Source organism: Sceloporus occidentalis, unplaced genomic scaffold (assembly GCF_023333645.1).
Source record: "Sceloporus occidentalis isolate IW3139 unplaced genomic scaffold, rSceOcc1.0.p SCAF_9, whole genome shotgun sequence".
Taxonomy (NCBI): domain Eukaryota; kingdom Metazoa; phylum Chordata; class Lepidosauria; order Squamata; family Phrynosomatidae; genus Sceloporus; species Sceloporus occidentalis.
In genome coordinates this window covers 35832137-35852303 of record NW_028316989.1, presented here as the reverse complement: position 1 = coordinate 35852303, position 20167 = coordinate 35832137, and the positions used below count along the sequence as shown (strand labels likewise).

At 40.8% G+C, this 20167-nt stretch overlaps 1 protein-coding gene and 1 long non-coding RNA gene across 2 annotated transcripts; both read left to right on the top strand.

Annotated features, from left to right (window-relative positions):
- The first annotated feature begins 1876 nt into the window (after nucleotides 1-1876).
- On the top strand, nucleotides 1877-5970 carry LOC149307269 (E3 ubiquitin-protein ligase TRIM69-like). The gene is made up of 3 exons (XM_089537681.1): nucleotides 1877-1893; nucleotides 3321-3445; nucleotides 4592-5970. The coding sequence occupies exons 2-3, from the start codon at nucleotides 3322-3324 to the stop codon at nucleotides 5134-5136; spliced, it is 669 nt and encodes a 222-aa protein (XP_089393807.1). The 5' UTR covers nucleotides 1877-1893; nucleotide 3321; the 3' UTR covers nucleotides 5137-5970.
- An 11958-nt stretch (nucleotides 5971-17928) lies between these two features.
- LOC149307268 (uncharacterized) lies at nucleotides 17929-19960 on the top strand. The gene is made up of 3 exons (XR_016282361.1): nucleotides 17929-18047; nucleotides 19168-19229; nucleotides 19890-19960. It is a non-coding gene; the product is annotated as an uncharacterized LOC149307268 (long non-coding RNA).
- Nucleotides 19961-20167: the final 207 nt, after the last annotated feature.

Here is a 20167-nt window from a genome sequence, read left to right as displayed (position 1 = left end):
CTGTTGGAAATCCTTGAAGAGATTCACAAACAATGGCTCTGCCAGCTTCTTCAGATCTTGAAAATTTGATTTCGGGGATGTTGTCTTCAAATATACTGTATATAGGAAGATACCCTGAGAAAACTCTCCTATCCATCTCTGCCTGGTATTGTGTGCAGCATAGTGTTAAATATGTGCAAGTAAATTCCATTGGCCGTGTTTCCACATCTTTTAAACTAGAAATCCTGTTTTAATAAACCATCATGTAACCAAGCATTCTGCTGGTGCATACAGTTCATGTGCGTAGCCATGTGAACAGACAAATTAGGGATAGCTTTGTGCAACATATAATTTCATAAATCTGGGATTATAGTTAGGCGGATCAAAATAAACCAGGATTATAATACAGGTTTAAACAGTGTCTGTTGTTGATTTACAATTTTTTTATCTTGCTAGCTATAATCCTGCATTCAGATTTCGTTCCAAACTACCCCTCTCTCAAAAGGAACAGCAAACAAGTTCTGTGCACTAGGACACTGGTCCTAAACATTGCAGTGGCAAAATGAACCCAGTCCCTAAACCCAGAACAATTTACTCCATACCTAGCATCCTTAAGAGTTCAGTTTTCTTTCCAGAAGTCAAACGCCCTACCTACTCTTCTCCACTATACATAAATTACAGCCTAACTCCAGGATATGTTAATTTACAGACTATTTTAAACTGACCAGTGGTACAGAGGCAATGTAGCATGAATATTTATTTATTATAAAATACTATAAGTTGATTTAATTATAATACATATTTGTGTTACAACTAAACAATGGTGTCACTAGAGTTGGTATCACTCCAGTGTAATAACTCATGTTGTCCCAGGCAGGCAGCCACCCCATAGCTCCGATGAATGAGAGCTGCTGGCAAAGGGAGGAAGCCAGTCTTGGTAGTCTCCTGCTTGCCTCCTTTTTCCTATATTCCCACATTTTAAAAGTCTAGAAATGTACCTTTTAACATGAAAATTGACAAAGTGGAGAAGAGCCAACAGGGACGTAGCCAGGATTTTGGGAAGGGGGGGTTCCAGACTAAGTGCCACCATTATAATGGGGCTTAGGTGCAGCAGCGCGGCAGCACACACCATTCATTTTATCTAACAGAAGGGGGGGGGGGTCCAGACCAAGAATCTCATCAAAGGAGCCAAGACCCACAGGACCAGACTATAGTCCTGACCACACCAAGAACAATACAGTAACTTTAATAGTCTTGGAAACTGTGTTGACTGGTGGCTTCCATAGTGAATCTGCTGCAGATTTTACTCCAGAGTCCAGACCTTAATGGAGTTATGCAAAATGCTGACTGTTTACATCCCAAATAGTCTCAGCGCCTTGAATAACTCCATTAATATTCAAACTAAAACCAGGAGCAGATTAATGGAGCCACTGATATGGAAGCCACTAGCAGTAGTTGCTTGCAGAGCTGTGGTGGTAAAGACAGCTTCTCAGGTCTTTATGAATACAACATGGAGGCCACTCTGTGACAGAATCAAATACCTTGCTCTAGAAAGGCATATCTATCTAAATGACATTGTATGTGCAATACACTGACGGTCCCTGAGTTGCTCACATTCTGAAAGTGTGTCCTATAAAGGCAGCTGTCATAATAATGATGGACTATGACTCTGGAGAGCAGTGTTTGATTCCCAACGCGGCCATGAAACCCACTGGGTGGCCTTGGGCAAATTACACTCTCTCAACCTCAGAGGATGGCAATGGCAACCCCTCTATCAAGAAACTGTCAAGAAACCCCCATCATAGGTTCACATTAGGGTTGCTATAAGCTAGAAAGGCACACAACAACAACAATATAGTAACCCCCTTTTTTTCTTCCTTTTCTCTGACAGGGAATAAAAGCTTTTATAGAAAGGTAAGGAGAAGTCAATAAAAAGGTATTCTCAAACTGTTTCAGCAGGCACGTTTTAATGCAACATGAGCCCTATTCAGTAATCAGCGCATGAAGGGGATAGTGTGAACAATATATGCACAACAGCCCCATCACATAGAAGTTGCTGATTACATCTCCCTGCTACTATATGTTCTGTACCAACTTGAACAGGCCTACTACAGTGGGCCCTTGCTATCTGCTGGAGTTTTTTTTTTGTTTTGTTTTGTTTTGTTTTAAATATTCTCAGTCCATGGATGGTTGAATCTGTGGATGCAAAATCTGTGGATACAGAGAGGCAATTGTACAGGATTATAGAGGGACTCACTTAGGGCTGTCTCTGCAGTCTTATTAGAAAGTCAATTGAACAGGGTCCTTGTGCAGTATTTGTGTATGCCCATTACATCTTATGCCAAAGACTGCCCTTTATCTTGAGCCAATTTTGGAAAATTAGTTTTATGACAAATAAATATAATGACAACTGACACCATCCATAACTGAGATGATCCAGATCCAAGAGCACTATCCTACCACTCCAATATTTTCCATTCCAATTTCTGTTTCAATCCTCACAGGTACAAGCACTTACATAAAAGCTTATGATTGGTGTATGTACCTAAAAGTAATCTCATGCATTTTTACAGATTAGTAGGACTAATTCAGGCAGAATGGTAAACCAGCATTTAATGTCATGGGAACAAACAATTTTGAGTACTCCCCCTTCTCTCCTTTCTAAATATGCAGCAGAGATGGATAGTGGAAACAACTGATTTCTGGTATGAACTAACCAGTTTGTTAAATCTAAGCCAGGAGCTGGGAACTAATAACAACAGAACAAAGATCCTCTTTTTGTTATGAACCTTGAACAGGACTACTTCTGGATAGTTTATTTTCTATAAAAGTTTTTTCTTTTTAAGAGTGAGAAATGAGAAGGTAAACTGTAGATTAGTAGAAGGTAGACTGTAGATTAGTAACATCAAATGAAGATTCTGTCATGTAAAGGAAAGGAAATGTTCCTAAATAGGATCTATATGAACATGAATCGGACAGAAACTAAACAGCGATCTAAGTCTAGGTAGATCTCTGAGTGGCTCATATTAAATCAGCAAAATGATTATTCCTGTTGTAAATTACACTGTTTAAATGAAGAAAATGTGGAATGACCATTGATTTGTACATGGAAGAACACAGAACACCATTCAGTGATGATACTCAAAACATATTCCAGAACTCGGAATTCTTTGTACCAGATTCTGGTTGGTGGACTTAGGGGTTCTAGTGAAAAAATAAAACAGATCTAACAAGCACATCATCTACTCAGCATTGCTATTTATGAAGCATTATAACAATTGTAACTTTTCCAGGTACCATCTCTTTTTGCTAACTGAAGTGTGAATTAATGATTTGTGCAGGATGGAACTGAAAACTGAAAATTCATCTCTTGGTGAACTGGTGACTGCTACTCTGAATGCAGGGGTATTCAAGGGCCCCATGCATTATTCTGTGTGGAAGGAAATGAAATCCATTCTTTGTCCAGGTAAAGCTGTGGTCTAGTTTAGGTTACCCATCTTTAAATCAAAGTTAAGTGGATAAAAGGTAGGCTCTAAGAAAGATCAGCGAAAGTCATCTTCTGCTGCTTCTTTCTCCTTAATCAAATGAAACTACCTGCCCATTTGTTTCAGAAAAGCAAATGCCTTTTGAAGTTACTGGGGAAAATGTTTAAATGGAGTGGGAAGTGGTTGTTGATTAAACTAAAGGAAAACTGTAGGCACAAAAATCAGAATACAAACTAGCAATACATAATTTCAGACTTCAAAATATTAAATCATTGTTAAACCTTAAAGAAAGAAATCTCTCATTTGGTGTCAATAGGGCAGATAGACATTTTTGCAGGAAAATGCATGGACAAAATGCTAGAAATGACATTGTGTGTATTCATCTGGGTGGAGAATGCATCTGGTTCCATAACAGTTTCATTATATAATTGCATATGATGCAATTACAGCTTTCAGGGTGTAAACACTACTGTAGACAGTAGCATTACTACTGTTGAAGCTGTTAGAACCTTTGCCTAATTTTCAAGGAAATTCAGGCAGTAACTTTAAATTCACCCACTTTAAAACAATTATTTATTACATTTGAACCCATTTTTCTTCTGTGATGGAACTAACAACAATCTGTATGCACTTCCAGATGGTTTCCCTTCTATGCAGACACTTTCTATTGTCATACATGCTTATCTTCAGTAAGGTTGTTGAATCATGTGGTTCTGACTCTGTGACAATAGTTAGAAGTGAAAGACTCCCATTTCAGACACAAATGAAAACTAGACTGTCCGTTGAATCTTGATTGTGTGTTCCTGCCTGGCAGGGGTTTGGATCGGATTGCCCTTGAGGTCTCTTCCATCTCTATGGACTTTATCACACAGGGAAAATCGGGGATTTCAACAGCGATTATCCTGTGGAAATAGCGCAATTGCAACTAACATTTTCACATGATGTCGTGATTAAAGTGCCATTATCCCAGGAATAAACAGGCAATAAATAGCAATAAATCATCCCCGTGTGATTGAGTCCTATGATTCTGTGATTATTCTGTTATTATAGCATGGCCTTGTCTATTGTGTGATCATCACTTTTAAAAGCTGCTATGTACAATCATTCTGTTCTTCCATCTTAACCAGACATATCCTGCATGACTCTGGACCCCAAAACAGCACATCCAAACTTGGTTCTCTCTGAAGAGCTAACCTATGTGTATCATAGTGACATAAAGAAGACACTTCAAGACACTCCAGAGAGATTTGATTGTAGTGTTTCTGTCCTGGGCTCAGAAGGATTCACCTCTGGGAAGCACTACTGGGAAGTGGAGGTACAAAAGAAGACTAAATGGACACTGGGAGTTGTAAGAGAGAGCATTAAACGTAAAGGGAACTACCCACTGTCACCCAAAGAGGGTCACTGGCTCATAAAGCTAAGGAATAAGGATGAGTTCACGGCTGTAGATATACAGCCAAAATGTCTGAGCCTGGACAGCCTTCCCTGTAGAATTGGGATATTTTTGGATTATGAAGGTGGTCAGGTGTCCTTTTATGATACTAACCAAACGTCTCACATCTACACTTTCACAGACACTTTCACAGAGAAACTGTACCCCTATTTTTGTCCATGCTTGAATGATGCTGGAAAAAACAGCGAACCACTGAGAATTGTTGGTTATAGTATGTAGACAAATGGTAAGAATAAAGTCCATATGGAAAAACAGATCTCTTAGTGTCTATGAATTACTACACACAGGCAGCTTTTAGGATCCAGTGCTACAGTTCCAGTGCCAATGAAAGGGGATAGTTGGTGACTTTGGACACCTCTTAGGACCCTACTTCAGCTTTACCACTGGTGCAAAACCACCCATTGGAATTCCTGCACTGATTGTTATCCTTAACCTTCCAGTAGTACAGCTGTGCAGATTTTAATACAGAATTTTAGTTCTGTCATGTCTGAAAAGGTGTCAGGATCCCACAGCCTGTGGCACCACAATTTAGATCCATAGACTCTGTGTGCTGATAATTCCTAGTCATAGAGTCAAACAGGAAAGAGGTTCACTTCAGGGGAGCTGTCTGTAGTTAATGTATCTACAGTCCATTCTTTAAACAACAGCAAAAATTAAAACTAAGGAAATAATTAAAACCTTTGCACATTCATTTTGCAAAGCAAATTTAGATCCTTGTTAAAATTGTCCAAATATACTTTTATTATAAAAAATTTAACTTAGAACATGGATGATTTGCATTTTTGGACTACAGCCCCCAGAATTCACAGAAAACATGGGAATGCTGGTTAGGAATTTCTTGGAGTTGTAGTCCAACAAAGTGATTTTACAGACTCTGAATTCAGCAATAGGGGCAAAGTTTAGTGGAAATTTCAACTTATTCAAAACAGAAGCAAAAATGAAAAGATGTAAAGACTCTTAAGAGCTCTGGATTTTGGAAAGTAATAACTGAGCAAATAACTAACCTCAAACAAAGATTTAAGTGGATTCTTTTGTATTGGTTTGATTAAATCTAATAAAAGAGCAACTAAATTCTGCACTGTGCTGGTTGATTCTTGAATACATATAAAATATATTTATGAAGGGCAAATGTTTATGCCTATAGATATTCTTCTCTGAGTTGTTCAGGTTTTATGCCCAGTAAAATATTTACTGAGACTGATATACAGGAACTACTGTCAACTGAAAGTGAAGCTCTAATTTTATCATTGCCTCATATTATTAGATATTTTCAAGCAGACTTTGGTGTTGAATTAACACAGGCAAAATAATGTGTCCTTACCTCGATATCAGTCCTATTGGAATGCATTACATTCCTCTCATTTCAGCCTAAAATGCGCCTTTTTGATGCCCGAGGGCTTACCTTTACATGTCCTTTTGAGTAGGGTGATTCAGATGTTGTGGTTTTAGCAGGACTATGCAACTAATCTCACTCACACATTCTGGTTTTGTTGTTCACTCTATTTTTTATCAGAACCGTATCTGTGAACATCTCTGTGAGTTCTGTTGCTCACACGTGTCAGCACTGCAAATAAAGATGGAGTCAGTGATGTAGATGTATTTGAAACACATTCAAGGCATGCAGAGTTTTATCCCAGTTTATCCTGGGTGTATTGCATCAGTTATTCACCCATGTGACAATGCAAATCATTTAGGAAAACTCAGAAAACCCCTAAAGACCAATTATCCTAGGTTAAGTGGTTTTTTTGACAGTCCCCCTCCAAATGTACTCAGGTGCATTCGAAATGCATGTGAACAACATAGATTCAACCCACATTTTACTGGTATTATTTTCGCTGTCAGAATAACACCCCTGTCTCAGGGACAAGCACTATAAAACACTTTCCTGGGAGTAAGCATTATCAAATTCAGTAGAATTTCCTTTAAGTAGGCCTGAATAAGATTGTACCATATGCTGACAATCCAACACTTTCCTAGGAATTAAGTTTTTAAAATGACTGATTAAATTAGAGGGGGCACAGGCAACACTTGTAGCAACATTAGAAGGAACTTCTTGACAGGGAGACCCCAAAAGTCTCAATCAAAGCATTCCCAACAGATGGCCATCCAGCCTCAGTTTAAAAGCCTCCAAAGAAGGAGATGCTCCACTGTTGACAGTGTTGCTTTGATTGAGAGTTCCTGCATGGCAGGGGGTTGGAATGGATGGTCCATGGGGGGGGGGTCTCTTCCAACTCTAGGATTCTATTATTCTAAGTAACCATACAGGTATGCATCTAATGCACTGGGAGTGCAGGTGGGCAGTCAGAACAAGGGGAAATGAAAAAATATTATTTGAGTATGCAACTACAATGGGACCTCAGTATCCACAGAGGATTTGTTCTGGACCTCCCTGCAAATACCAACATCTATAGATGCTCAAGTCCCGTTGTCCCCAATGGTGGCATGTGCATATGGCCGTGCCACCATTAGGGACAGCCTCTGTTGTCCCCATTGGTGGTGTGTGCAAGTGGCTGTGGCCGCCATTATGGACAATGTAACTTTAGTTAAGCCTCCACTGTCCCCAGTGGTGGCACATGCATGCAGCCACACCGCCACTGGTTACAATGGGGGCTGTCCCTAATGGCGGCGCCATTATGTAATGCAAAAGACTTTCAGAAGACGGTGTGCCGATCCCGTAATTAACCCGTCTGAAAAGTGCAATTGATTGCTACTATGCAAAAGACTTTCAGAAGACATCGTGCCAATCCCATCATTAACCCATCTGAAAAGAGCAATTGATGCCGATTGCGCAAAAGACGTTCAGAAGACGTTGCGCCGATCCCGTCATTAACTCTCATTAAAGCGTCACTGGCTGGCATTTTGCATTAATGGATGTTTGCGTTACTGCAACGCTGCTTTAATGGTGGGCTCAGTGCTACGATTTGAAAGCCTTTCACGCTATCACAGTCACGGATGGGTTAACGACGGGAAAAGGACAGGGGAACGATCCCATCCCTATCCTGTCTTTGTGTGATAGTGTCCTTTGTGTGATAATATCCACGGGTCATATAAAAATTCATAATAATTTTGGCCCCAAAACCTTACCTCGACTTATACATGAGGTCGAGTATAGACGGTATTTTGCTATATGGCCAACATGGCTACCTCTGAATATGTTTCATAGTTGAAAGGCGTGTGTCTATGTGTGTGTGAGAGAGAGAGAGAGAGAGAAAGAAAGAGATGGTCAAAAATGCAAAAATGGCACAATGCTAGAGATCAATAGAATCCTTGTTTTCCATTCCAAAATTGTTTTGATTTCACTGTATCAAAAGAAAAGGCAGGAAAGTGAAGGCCTCTAAGAAGGCCTACTTCTCAGGTCAAGATGTTCAATGGCGGCGTTGCCTGGTTCTCCCAAAGTGTCAGTGAAGAACTCTGCAGATTTTGGGGTGAGGGAAATAAGCCCTGACTGAAGGAGGAAAAGAAATCAGTGTGAGGGAAAAAGCAAGGGCAAAAAGGAAAAGCCAAAACTAGTCTTTCCCCGAGAGAAATGTGTTGATGTTAATGGAGTGGGGCAACGAGACAATTACGTTTCTAACTTCTGAAGAGACAACAGAATGAACTTATTTTCCTTCCTTCCTTCCTTCCTTCCTTCCTTCCTTCCTTCCTGTCATATTTGTAATACTTTATTTCTTAACTTTCAAACACTTTTCTAAGGTAGACTTATGGGGAAGATATGATTGTTCTGGAGTGACCATTCCTGTATAAACAGAAGAGCATAACAAGCAATCTTGAGGCACATATTAAAACCAAAAGAAGAGGCCAAGAAATTATGTATTTGCTTGTTTATTTATTTCGTTTATATGCTGCCTTTCTCCCCGAAGGGACCCAAGGCGGCTCACGGATAAAACATTTAAAATCTCAATAAAATTCAAAACAGGAAAGGTTAAGAATGTGGAAGAGTTACTCCTTTTGGATAACTATAAGGTTCAAAACACGCTGCAGAAATAATCTATTTTGAGACCGCTTTAACTGCCCTGGTTCAGTGCTAGGGTGTCGCGGCAGAGAGACGCAGAGACAGGAATGGGGGTGCAAAGCTTCTTCTGGCCAGGTCTTGGCCAGCCCCTTTTATTGACATCAGGGTTACATTAGGTTTTCATTATCTCATAGTACATCAGAAGGCAATTTGCAGAATCAGGGACCAATGTGTATTCAGGAAAATCCTAATTAGCAAAGGGAACAGGATGTGTACACTGTCTCAGCCGAATCAACATGGGCTTATCCAATTATGGATAAAGCATTGTCAACCAGAAGGTGAGTCATGACCTCGTGGTTTGCCAGCGAGGCCATCACATCCTATTCTCGGTAGACATTGCTATCCTGGGAGGGGGTGCAGCCCCTGGGCTTTCCAGGGGATGCCACATCTCCCTCTTTTTTGTTTTTTATGAGCTGGTGTACATATCCTGCGACCAGCTGCTTTTCCGTGGTTGTCATTGTCTTTTGCGAAAACCTAGAACACAAAGCAAGAACACATTGGATGAGATGGCAAAATAGGATCATAATACAAAAATGATAATGCCATATACAAGAAGTCTTTTCAGCCAATGAAGGTCTGGCAAATAGTAAATCAATCAGCTTCATAATCCAGAATATCCAATGTTCTGGTGGACCTGAGTCAGGTAAATCATGTAGCTCTTCAATCAAATTATTAATGGAACAAGAGTTATCTGACAATTTGAAACAACACATATCTTGACGTCTTCACACAGCAAAAGTATTCAGTTGGGCTATGGAGGTATATTGTAGTCAGAGGTGAGTGTTACTGCTCTTTGAACCCTGGAAACATCCAAGATAGAAGGGTGTAGGAGAACAGGAACAAGCCTACTCAGACAGCACTGTGTGCCATCAGACACATTGGCAGGTATAGAATTATAAGTTTGACAGTTACAATTAAAAAACTATCCAGGTGGCAACAAAACATGGATATATATAAATGAAATCCCCTTTCCCAAACATTTTGATCTCCCCTTTGATACCACTGGGCTGAAGGGGCTCCACTGGTCAAACATAATAAACCAAGTACAACAGTTAACACAGAATTATGGGTTAATACAGCACATATTTTTGATTTCTTCACATAGCAAAAGTAAATAGTCTATGGCTGCTCCATTGTCCAGAGTGGCATTTCTAAGTTCATGTTGTTCATGATTTAGCATCATGTGAAATTGTTGAGTGGGTTGAAATATTAGGTTCTGTGGGTTTAAGATACTTGGCTGATGTCCACACTGTGCCTATTGGGGTTGACACTGCTGCACAGCCTCTTTCCCAAATGACGGGGGTTGCTGGTCCTTTCCGCTGTCTCTGGAAACTGTCAATATCACACCAAGGGCCACAGCAGCAGGGAAAATGAAGAAAATGTTTCTGTGTTGGAAATAAATAATCAGACAGTGCAATTAAATTATTCCAGGCAAATCAAATATAACAGATATGACCCGGTTCACAACCTTTTTGTGTTGATGGGGAGGTTGCATTCCCCCTTTTTTGTTTATAGAAGAAGGCTATCCATAGGGGAAAACATAGAAGAATGGCAATAGCAGACTTTAGTAAAGAAGGTAGGATACCAATTTTAGCAAAAATGAGGAAATCTATTTTAGCAAATCCTTTTCTGCAAGCAGACCTATGGAGTACAGGATTAAACTCCAGAACAAAAAGGACGAGGCAGAGGAGAAGGAGGGGGTTCTCCTCCCTCCAGTAATCCCACTATAGCTAACCCAGATGAAGAGTAAGAGAGACAGATAGACTGTGCTGGTAAGAGAAGCTCTCTCTCTAGGAAACAATGTATAAAAGAAGGAAGCAAAACAACACAAATGGAGGAAGAGTACAAGAAATTCAGGCTTATGTGTTGCAGAAGTGTAGCACAAATCCAAACACATTAACAGACAGACAAATGAACAATTTCTAGGTGCAAGAGGACTAGAATCTGTTTCTAAACATGTACCACAAATTAGGTAGATGGGATATGTAGTCCTTTAGCCATGAGAATATAAAGCAACTTAGACAAAACTTTTTTCCTACTTTAGCCAAGACAGTTTTTACAGATAGACTGTGCTGACCAGAGTGAAGCTTAACAGCAAGGAAAAAGACGCTTGAGAACAGGAATTAATCCCTATTGAGAAACCAATGCAGCAAAGACCTTTGGAGTAAAGGAAGGGAGCTGTCTTCACATTTGCAAATCACAAACAGCCAAACAAACAAGCAAATTAACAAATACAAGCAACAGTTAATAGGATCTACAACAACCTTTAGTTGTTGCAATTCTCCAGCCAAGCCTGGGCAAATCAAACACATAAAGGAGACAGAGGGCAAGACAAGCTGACTACTAGAAGAATGAGACATAGTTTTCCAAGCACACTCTAAGTACTGATTTTATTCCACAAAATGGTATGTTCTCTTTGTCTGTAAGATTTGTGCATCCAAAGAGAATTTCAATTATGCTTTATCACAATCAAAAACGCAAAATTAACACAGATTTGAGTGGGGGGGGGAACCTAGAAACTCCTGTCCCTTTACAATTTCCACAATTAAATAGGAGAGAACAAACTAAAGGCATACAGAATCCTCTGAAAACAGAATGTAGAGACAAAAGTTGAGACAGTGTCACTCTGCCTGAGCACATGTAGAGTGCCAGCAACAGAAAATAGTGAGACATTTCTCAATCTCAATTTGCAAAGCAGGAGCAGAAGAGGGGGGGGGGTCCTTACTCAATTTGGAATTTCCTACTGAATGATCTTATCCACTTGCCTCATGGGCACAAAGGAAAATGCAGAAATGCAAAAACACCGACTACTGAATAAACTGGACTTACTGAGGGGAAGGAAAACTTCCTGTCTTTTAAGATCCCAACACTTACAAAAGTTCTCTGAAATGCTTAAAATGCCTACAGGGTTTTGAGTTTCTCAAAGAGCAGTTTCTACTATTCCTTTCCGAGAACTACCTTCTGAGGTCTTTGTTCTGGAAGCTGAGGCTGAAACAGTGTGCCTCACCTCTTGGTCAAGGAGCTGGGTTGAAGCTGAGATGGTGTCATCCATTTTCACTGTTTTTCCCAGGGAGCTGGGCTTTTGCCTCTTCCAGGAAACACATCTCCCAGTGCCACTCCAATCTGAACCACGGGAATGGGAAATATGACCTCTGAGGTTCCCTTTCTCTGGCATGTCTGGCTGGAAAGGTTTCCAAAGCTTGGGGTTTTGTGGTTGAGTCCATGCCCTGTTTTCTGGGGTTTTGACCCTCTTGGCCTCGAAGTGCTTATTTGGGGTATGGTTCTGATCTCTCTGTAGACTGTAGTCCGAACAGTAGCAGAGGTGTCTCCAAAAGAAAGTGAGACATTTTTCTTTCCGTTTGGGCAAGGGGGGCTTGCTTTCCTGAGATTTACAGAGCAACTAGTAATATAGGGGCTCTTGGAATGGAGTCCCTTGGGGGTCTCTGGCAATTTCTGCTTGCTATGGTGAGGCAGGCCTTCGGGTGTTTCCATCTCTCTTTGGGGAATGAGGGAAGGCTGAGTAGGGCTTTTAGATGGATCTAAAAAGCCTTTTTTAAGGGAATTTTCCCTAGCTTTCTTCTTTAGGGCTAGGGACTTTTCTTGTCTCTGTGCTATCATCAGATGAAATTTTGAAGAGAGCTGCCTTAGGTGCTGGGAAAAGGTTTCCCAACCCGCAAATAGCTCTGACTCTTTGATTTGGCATCCCAGAGACTCTTTGCTCTTGGGATGAAGTCCTCTATATATCTCACCCATGAACTCTTTATTCATAGCTTTGGAGGGGCGAGCTATTCTTGCAAGCAACATTTTCCTAGCCATGTATGTTTCTGGACCCTCATTTGTTTTTTGCTCTTGTGCATAGTATAAATCCTTGGCCAGTTGTCCTGGCCACAATAGGCTCAAGATATGTCCCATCCAAGAGTACATATCTTGGGACAAAAGGTTTCGACACATCACTGCTGCTTCCAGGTTGTCTCTGTCCACAGAGGACATGCACAGCCTAGCCAACTGTGTCAGATGAAATCCTGCAGCATATGGATAACTATTTGCAGCCCGAATCATCCATTTTATGCTCGTTTCCTGATTTAAGGGACCTAACAAATCTGCCATTATACATGCTTCTGCGATGGAGAAATGGGTTTGTTCTTGATTTGACGTTGCTTCCCATTTTTGAACCTTGGCTGCCAAAATGGAATTTTCCTCCTTGAGGAGGTTGACTTGGGCTATCAATTCTTTAATCTCTTTCTTCATTTTATTGGGGAAAGCCCTAGCAATTTTGGGAGCTTATCTGAGTCTTATCCTCCAGTGGGAGGATGAAGGGCAGAAAAGCTGAGAAAACTTACTGTTCCTTTCTTTGGAAGAATGTCCTCCAAGTCTGTCGTGAAGCTGTAAAGCCTCTTAGACGTGATTGGCTTAGGGTTTAGACCCAATTTTTAGCCGAAGTTGGTGCATACCTTAAAAGGTTTGTCCAGTGAAGAGTCTGGGTTAAAACCACTTGCTCCAAACCAAAATTGGCCAAGACCTTAGGGGTTATTGGCATTCCCTCCACCTTTCAACTCAGGTAGAGTTTAAAGCCAGGCCACTTCTAGTGTTCTGACTTTAGGATTTGTCTTTGCTTCAGCTATTCCTGCTTCTACCACTCCCAGCCGGGGCCTTACAGGCGATAAGGGAGGAGCAACCACTGGAACAGGGTAACCAGGTGGATCTCCTGGAGGAGCTAATGTGGCTAGAGGAGCGGGGGGCTGTAGGCAGGATTTGGGGGCCGTGGATTGGCTTAGCCGTCCCACGGCCGTGTTTACCACCTGCCAGGCAATCAAGTGGGGTGCCGCGGCACGAGGCTCAGCCTTAAGATGATTGCCTATCTTCTCCCATTCCTCTGCAGAGTATTCCCCTCTCTGGGTACCAGGGACACTGGCATGAGATCTCTGCGACTAAATTTTTAATGTTTCTCTGGGTGATTTGTTTATCCCTTGACAACTGCTTAACTATAACTCCCTAGCGTGAGACCTTTGCTTGGCGGTCAGCGTTCCTCCCATACTCACGGGATCCTTTGAGGATGTGTGCGCAGACTATTCCAGTCGAGTGAGCTGGGCCAAAGCCACCTTCTCCGTATCACGTCGGGGTCACCAGCTGTCGCGGCAGAGAGACGCAGAGACAGGAATGGGGGTGCAAAGCTTCTTCTGGCCAGGTCTTGGCCAGCCCCTTTTATTGACATCAGGGTTACATTAGGTTTTCATTATCTCATAGTACATCAGAAGGCAATTTGCAGAATCAGGGACCAATGTGTATTCAGGAAAATCCTAATTAGCAAAGGGAACAGGATGTGTACACTGTCTCAGCCGAATCAACATGGGCTTATCCAATTATGGATAAAGCATTGTCAACCAGAAGGTGAGTCATGACCTCGTGGTTTGCCAGCGAGGCCATCACATCCTATTCTCGGTAGACATTGCTATCCTGGGAGGGGGTGCAGCCCCTGGGCTTTCCAGGGGATGCCACACTAGGGAATCCTGGGAAATTGTAGTTTATTATGGCACTCTGACAGAAAAGGATAAATGTCTCAAAAAAACTACAGTTCCCAGAATTCTTTAGCATTGAGCCAGGGCCGTTAAAGTGGTCTCAAACTGGATTATTTCTGTAGTGTGTTTTGGACCTAAAAGACTTCTAGTTTAATAAACCAAAACCCAAAATATACTGCAGAAATAAGCCAGTCTGAGAGCGCTTTAACTGCCCAGGCTCAACACTAGGGAATTCTGGGAACTGTAGTTTTATGAAACATTTAGCCTTCTGTCAGAGAGCTCTGGTGCCACAGTAAACTGCAACTACAAAAAATAATAATAATCCAGCTGTAATCCAGTTAGGTCCAAAACACGCTGCAGAAAAAATCCAGTTTGAGACCACTTTAACTGCCTTAGCTCAGTGCTAGGGAATCCTGGGAATTGTAGTTTGTTATGGCCCCAGAACTCTCTGAAAGAAAAGGCTAAATGTCTCACAAAAGTACAGTTCCCAGAATTCCCTGAGCAAGGACAGTTAAAGTAGTCTCAAACGGGATTATTTCCGCAGTGTGTTTTGAACTAACTGGACAACAGCTGGATTTTTTATTTTTGTGGACTGGCCATACTGATGGGGGGATTCTGGGACTGGTAATCCATAAAAGTGGCTTTCCCACACTATGGAAAGGCATATCTCCAGGCCCTAGATGCAAGAGTCTACAATCCCACTAAGATACTTCTGGGAGTCCTATAATATAGGACAGTATACTACTACTACTACTACTACTACTACTACTACTATTATTATTATTATTATTATATTTATTATTAAATTTATTTGTATCCCACTCTTTTCCCAGAACTGGGACTCAGAGCAGCTTCACAACATTAAAAAACAGTACAATTAAAGACATAGAAAAAAGTACATTAAAAAGGAAATTAGTGTATTGTGGCACCAGAGCTCTCCGACAGAGAAGGCAAAATGTCTCAAAAACTACAATTCCCAGAATTCCCTAGCATTGAGCCAGGACAATTAAAGCAGTCTCAGTTTGGATTAGTTCTGCAGTGTGTTTTGGACCATGGTCTCCCAAGGACCAGCTCCAGTTAGTCCTGAGCAGGGCATTTCCGATAACCTACAACCTCTGAACCTAGAGAAAGAGTGAGATGTTGTTAGATTGCAATTCCCATAATCCTCACCATTGCCTATTCTGGCTAGGGATGATGGGAGTTGTAAACCAAAAAAACCCAGACTCCAACTGCAGAGGCATGCATGCCCAGTCTTAGCTGAATATTTAATTTAACCACAATTACTCCACATAGCCTTTACACAAATCTCAAGCATACATTTGCTTCTTGTATAAAGAACAGGCTCATAGGCTACGCTGTGGTGGCAGTAAGAGAACAGTACACATAATAACTCGGGATGCACACAAATATTGGCGATGGCTCAATACATCTCATTAATAATTATAAGGTTTGAACCACACCTTATTATGCAGAAAAGATTTTGTAATTCTGTCTCTTTTAAAGCAAAAGCCTGCATAATGACATTTTGAGAGCATAGCACTGAAAGCAAGGGATAGACCTCTGCAAATCCAAAGACCATTTTCCAAAATCAAAATATTGTAAAGAACATCCATATCTCCTTGTGATGTTTTTTTTCTGCAGCTGCTGAAGGAGGAGTGATTACAAACCAGGATGGTGCTGACTATCTGTTTAGCAGTGATGCTTCCCACCCTGATACAAAAAGGTATACTTTGTCACTATTTCACACAGACTTCATTAATACCATACATAATCTGAGATCTGGACATACAAACTCCATCCTCCTGCTTCTGCTTCCAGTGCTTAATTTGTAAAGAGTAAATATCCTGGACCCATGAAAACCTGAGAAGCACAGCATGCTGTATATATATTTAACTGAGGTGAGAAAGTGCTGTCCTTCTGTGTAAAGGCCAACTTGCTGTAGTATGAAAGATCCTAGTGGTACCCTCATCTGGTGGTAAAATATAATGACAAACTAGTAATTCTCATAAAGACATCTATCTCTTCCGTCTGGGGATGATGGGAACTGTTCTCCAAGGTCTCTAACACTGACATTCAAGTCAATAAAATTATGAACATTATATATGACTGTGTATATATATTGTGTGTGTGTGTGTGTGTGTATAAAACTATTACATATGTCAGTGTGTGTGTGTGTATATATATATATATATATGACTGTGTGTATATTATATATATGCATGTATATATGTGTGTGTGTTTATATATGTATATACACAAACCTGTGTGTGTGTGTGTGTGCGCGTATAATATATTATCCAGCTCCATAGATCGCTTGAGGAGGATGGGGGCCAAGGGCGCAGACAGGCTACATGACCTGGGGATGATGGGAATGGGACTTCTTAGTTTTAGAGGACTACAATTCCCATCACGCCCCAACCAACCCACATGGCCCTGGCCCTGGAGGGCTAAAGGATGCGCTTGAGGAGGGAGGGGGCCAAGAGTGCAGACAAGATGGAGGGAGACTTCCCCCAACCTCTGGATTGCCTGGGGGTGATGGGAAGTGTTCCCCAACCCTATTCTTGAAGGGCCTGAAACCCCCCCCCCATGCTATGCCTGATGAGGATGATGGGAACTGGAGGGAGACCTCCCCAACCTCTGCATGGTCTGGGGATGATGGGAAGTGTACTCCAACCCTAGTCTTGAATGGCTTGCTGTGCCTGATGAGGTTGATGGGAACTGGAGGGGGACTTCCCCAACCTCTGCATGGTCTGGGGATGATGGGAAGTGTGCTCAAGCCCTTGGAACCCCTCCCCTGACATTCTGTGCCTAATAATATTAATAATGATAATAATAGGATTCATTTATATGCCGCCCAATCACTGGGAATCCAGGCGGCTTACAACAGAGGTGATAATAGACGGTTCCCTGCCCTCAGGCTTACAATCTAATGAGGATGATGGGAAGTGTCCTCCAAGACCCCTAACACTGACATTCAAGTCACCAATAAAATTACATCTACGTACGTGTGTGTGTGTGTGTATATATATATATATATATATATATATATATATAAAACTGTATATAATATATATATGTGTGTGTGTGTGTATATAACTATATTATATATGTGTGTGTGTCTATATGTATGTATGTATGTATGTATGCATATATATATACACACACACACACACTGTGTGTGTAATATGTATGAAGGCACACACACACAATTCTATATACAGTTATATATAATTATATATACTCACAAGTCACACTCTCTCAGCCTCAGAGAAGGGCCATGCCAGCCCCATATGACTGATAGGGTCGCCTTAAGTTGGAAACAACTTGAAGGCACACAACAACAACAACAACATATAACAACATAATTACATGTGTGTGTGTGTGTATATGTTGTCGTGTACTTTCAGTGTATACACACACACACACACACACACACATCTTATATTTCCCATCTTCTTCCAGAATACACCAGAGTTTAGATTATCTCGAAGGCAAAATCACCGTTTTCCATTCTTGTTATCTTACTGCTTGTGCCAACTCAGAAATAAAAAACACAGTGCCATTGGGACATTTCCTCCTTCCACCAGCCTGCTTGCATCAAGGTATGTGTTTATGCTTATGGAGTGTTCAGCATTTTATATCCACCCGCCTTCACCATTTGAATGTTACGTTCTGGGCTTTGGGGTTTCTTTTGAATTAAAGACTTCTTAAATTAAAGAGGCTAGTGTCCATAGTGACACCAATGTGATGGGGATAGGAGAAGGGAGAACCATTCTGAACACTGCCTCCCTGAACCACCAAAAGAGACAGACTGGCCTGCAAAGAGGGAGCAAATGATGCCGACAGTGAGCAGCAAAGAGCAGGTAGGACACAGAAACATCATGGAAATAGGACCTCAGAACGAATGGCTGGAATCATGCGAACCAGAAGACAAGCTAGGTTCACAAGATCAGCCAGATGCAGCTGTGAAATCCTTCTGGACTCTTCCATGGACTTTGTATGATCCCTGCCACTGAGTGGGGGGGGGGATCCCTGCCGCTGAGTGGGGGGAACTAAATATTTGGATTCCCCCCCCCATGGAAATGTATATGTATTCAAAACTGCATATATGGTTATTCAGGAGTCTTTAACCTCTTCCATGCTATCATATGGCTATATGTGTGTAAGTGTGTGTGTGTGTATATAAATTCTGTATCTTACCTTTTTATTAGCATGTTTATATAACTCAAAGCTAAAGTTGTATAAAGGAATTACACTGAGGCTGCAATCCTATATCTATTTACCTGGTACTAAGCCCTCTAGAGCACCTGCTGTTATATATCTGGTAGCAAATATAAACTGTACACTGGGGGAATGTTGATACCGATTTCTCCATACGTACTTGTGTTCAAAGAACACTAATGTGTACCTGCAAACACTTTAAGTTTGTGTATCACAAAATGTATTTTCGAGAATGAAATCATATCCTTTGGGAGTTTAACATATGTGTTACTGAAAAATATGTTTCATTTAAAGAGAAACAGCATGGCTGAGCACTGTTGCTATTCGGTGTTAAAAAACCATTTCAATATGCTGAAAATTCATTAAGCAATAGCAAATATTGTGAGTGAGAGAGAGTCATACTCTATTATATGATAAACATATTGCAATGCTGCCCACCCTCTACATATGCTTGGGTGATGGTTTTGTGGTTATTGATCTCTTATTTTGCATTCACTGCAGAAATTAGACAGAAAATTGGTAGCTTTATATGGGAGCAAATAACCGATCCTCAGAAACAACAGGTAAGAAGTGCACCTTGAATGTATATGACTTTAATTTTGTTGTTTGTTCTGATGATTTTATTATCTAAGATTTTGTAAACTCTATACACACATTTCCATTTAGTCAGTTAAATGTTATTAATGAATGACAAGATCTTGACAAAGTTAATAGTTAATTTTTTTCAAGAATTTGTTCCAGAACTCATTTAACTTAATTTCTTAATGTAGTATTTGAATATGGAATACTCTGCATATACAACATGAAACATTAACTTTTAAAATGACATAGCTGGAAGTATTAGCTTGGTATATTCCTCCCTCCCTCCCTTCCTTTCTTCCTTGTTCTCTTTGTGTTACTACTTCTCTCCTTCTGCCTCACTCTTCCCATCCAACATAAGTCAATTACTTTATTCTCTTTCTGTTTATCTGCCTTCTTGCTGCTTAACAAGATAATTAGCTGGTCTAAAATAGTAAATGAGTATTTTGGCACTAGTCAGAAAAGATGGCAGCTGTTGAAGCCACTGAACTTGAACCAAATCTTATAGCCCATCTATGAACAGTCTATAGATTGCTTCTGATTACTTAACATTGAAAAAGGTTATTTCGTCTCTTTCATAAAACTGCACAGTTAAATGGAATCTTAAGCACAGTTTCAACTAGGATCACTTTGAATATTCACAGGGCAGTCAATATGCTGAAGTAGAAGATAACAAGGCAGAAGATGAACAGAGCAGAAGAACACTGGAAAGAAGGTTTTTCTTGTTGAGATTTTTGGATAATGAAAACACATAATGTAAGAGAGAAAAGTACAGCATACCACATTAAAACTCCCTTCTTCCACATGATTTAAGAAGCAAACTCCTGCCTGAATAAAAAGGTCTTTGTCTATTGGGGGAAAGAGAGCAGGGTAGGGACCAACTGAACCTCCCATGGAAGGGGGTGCCACAATTTAGGGGCCT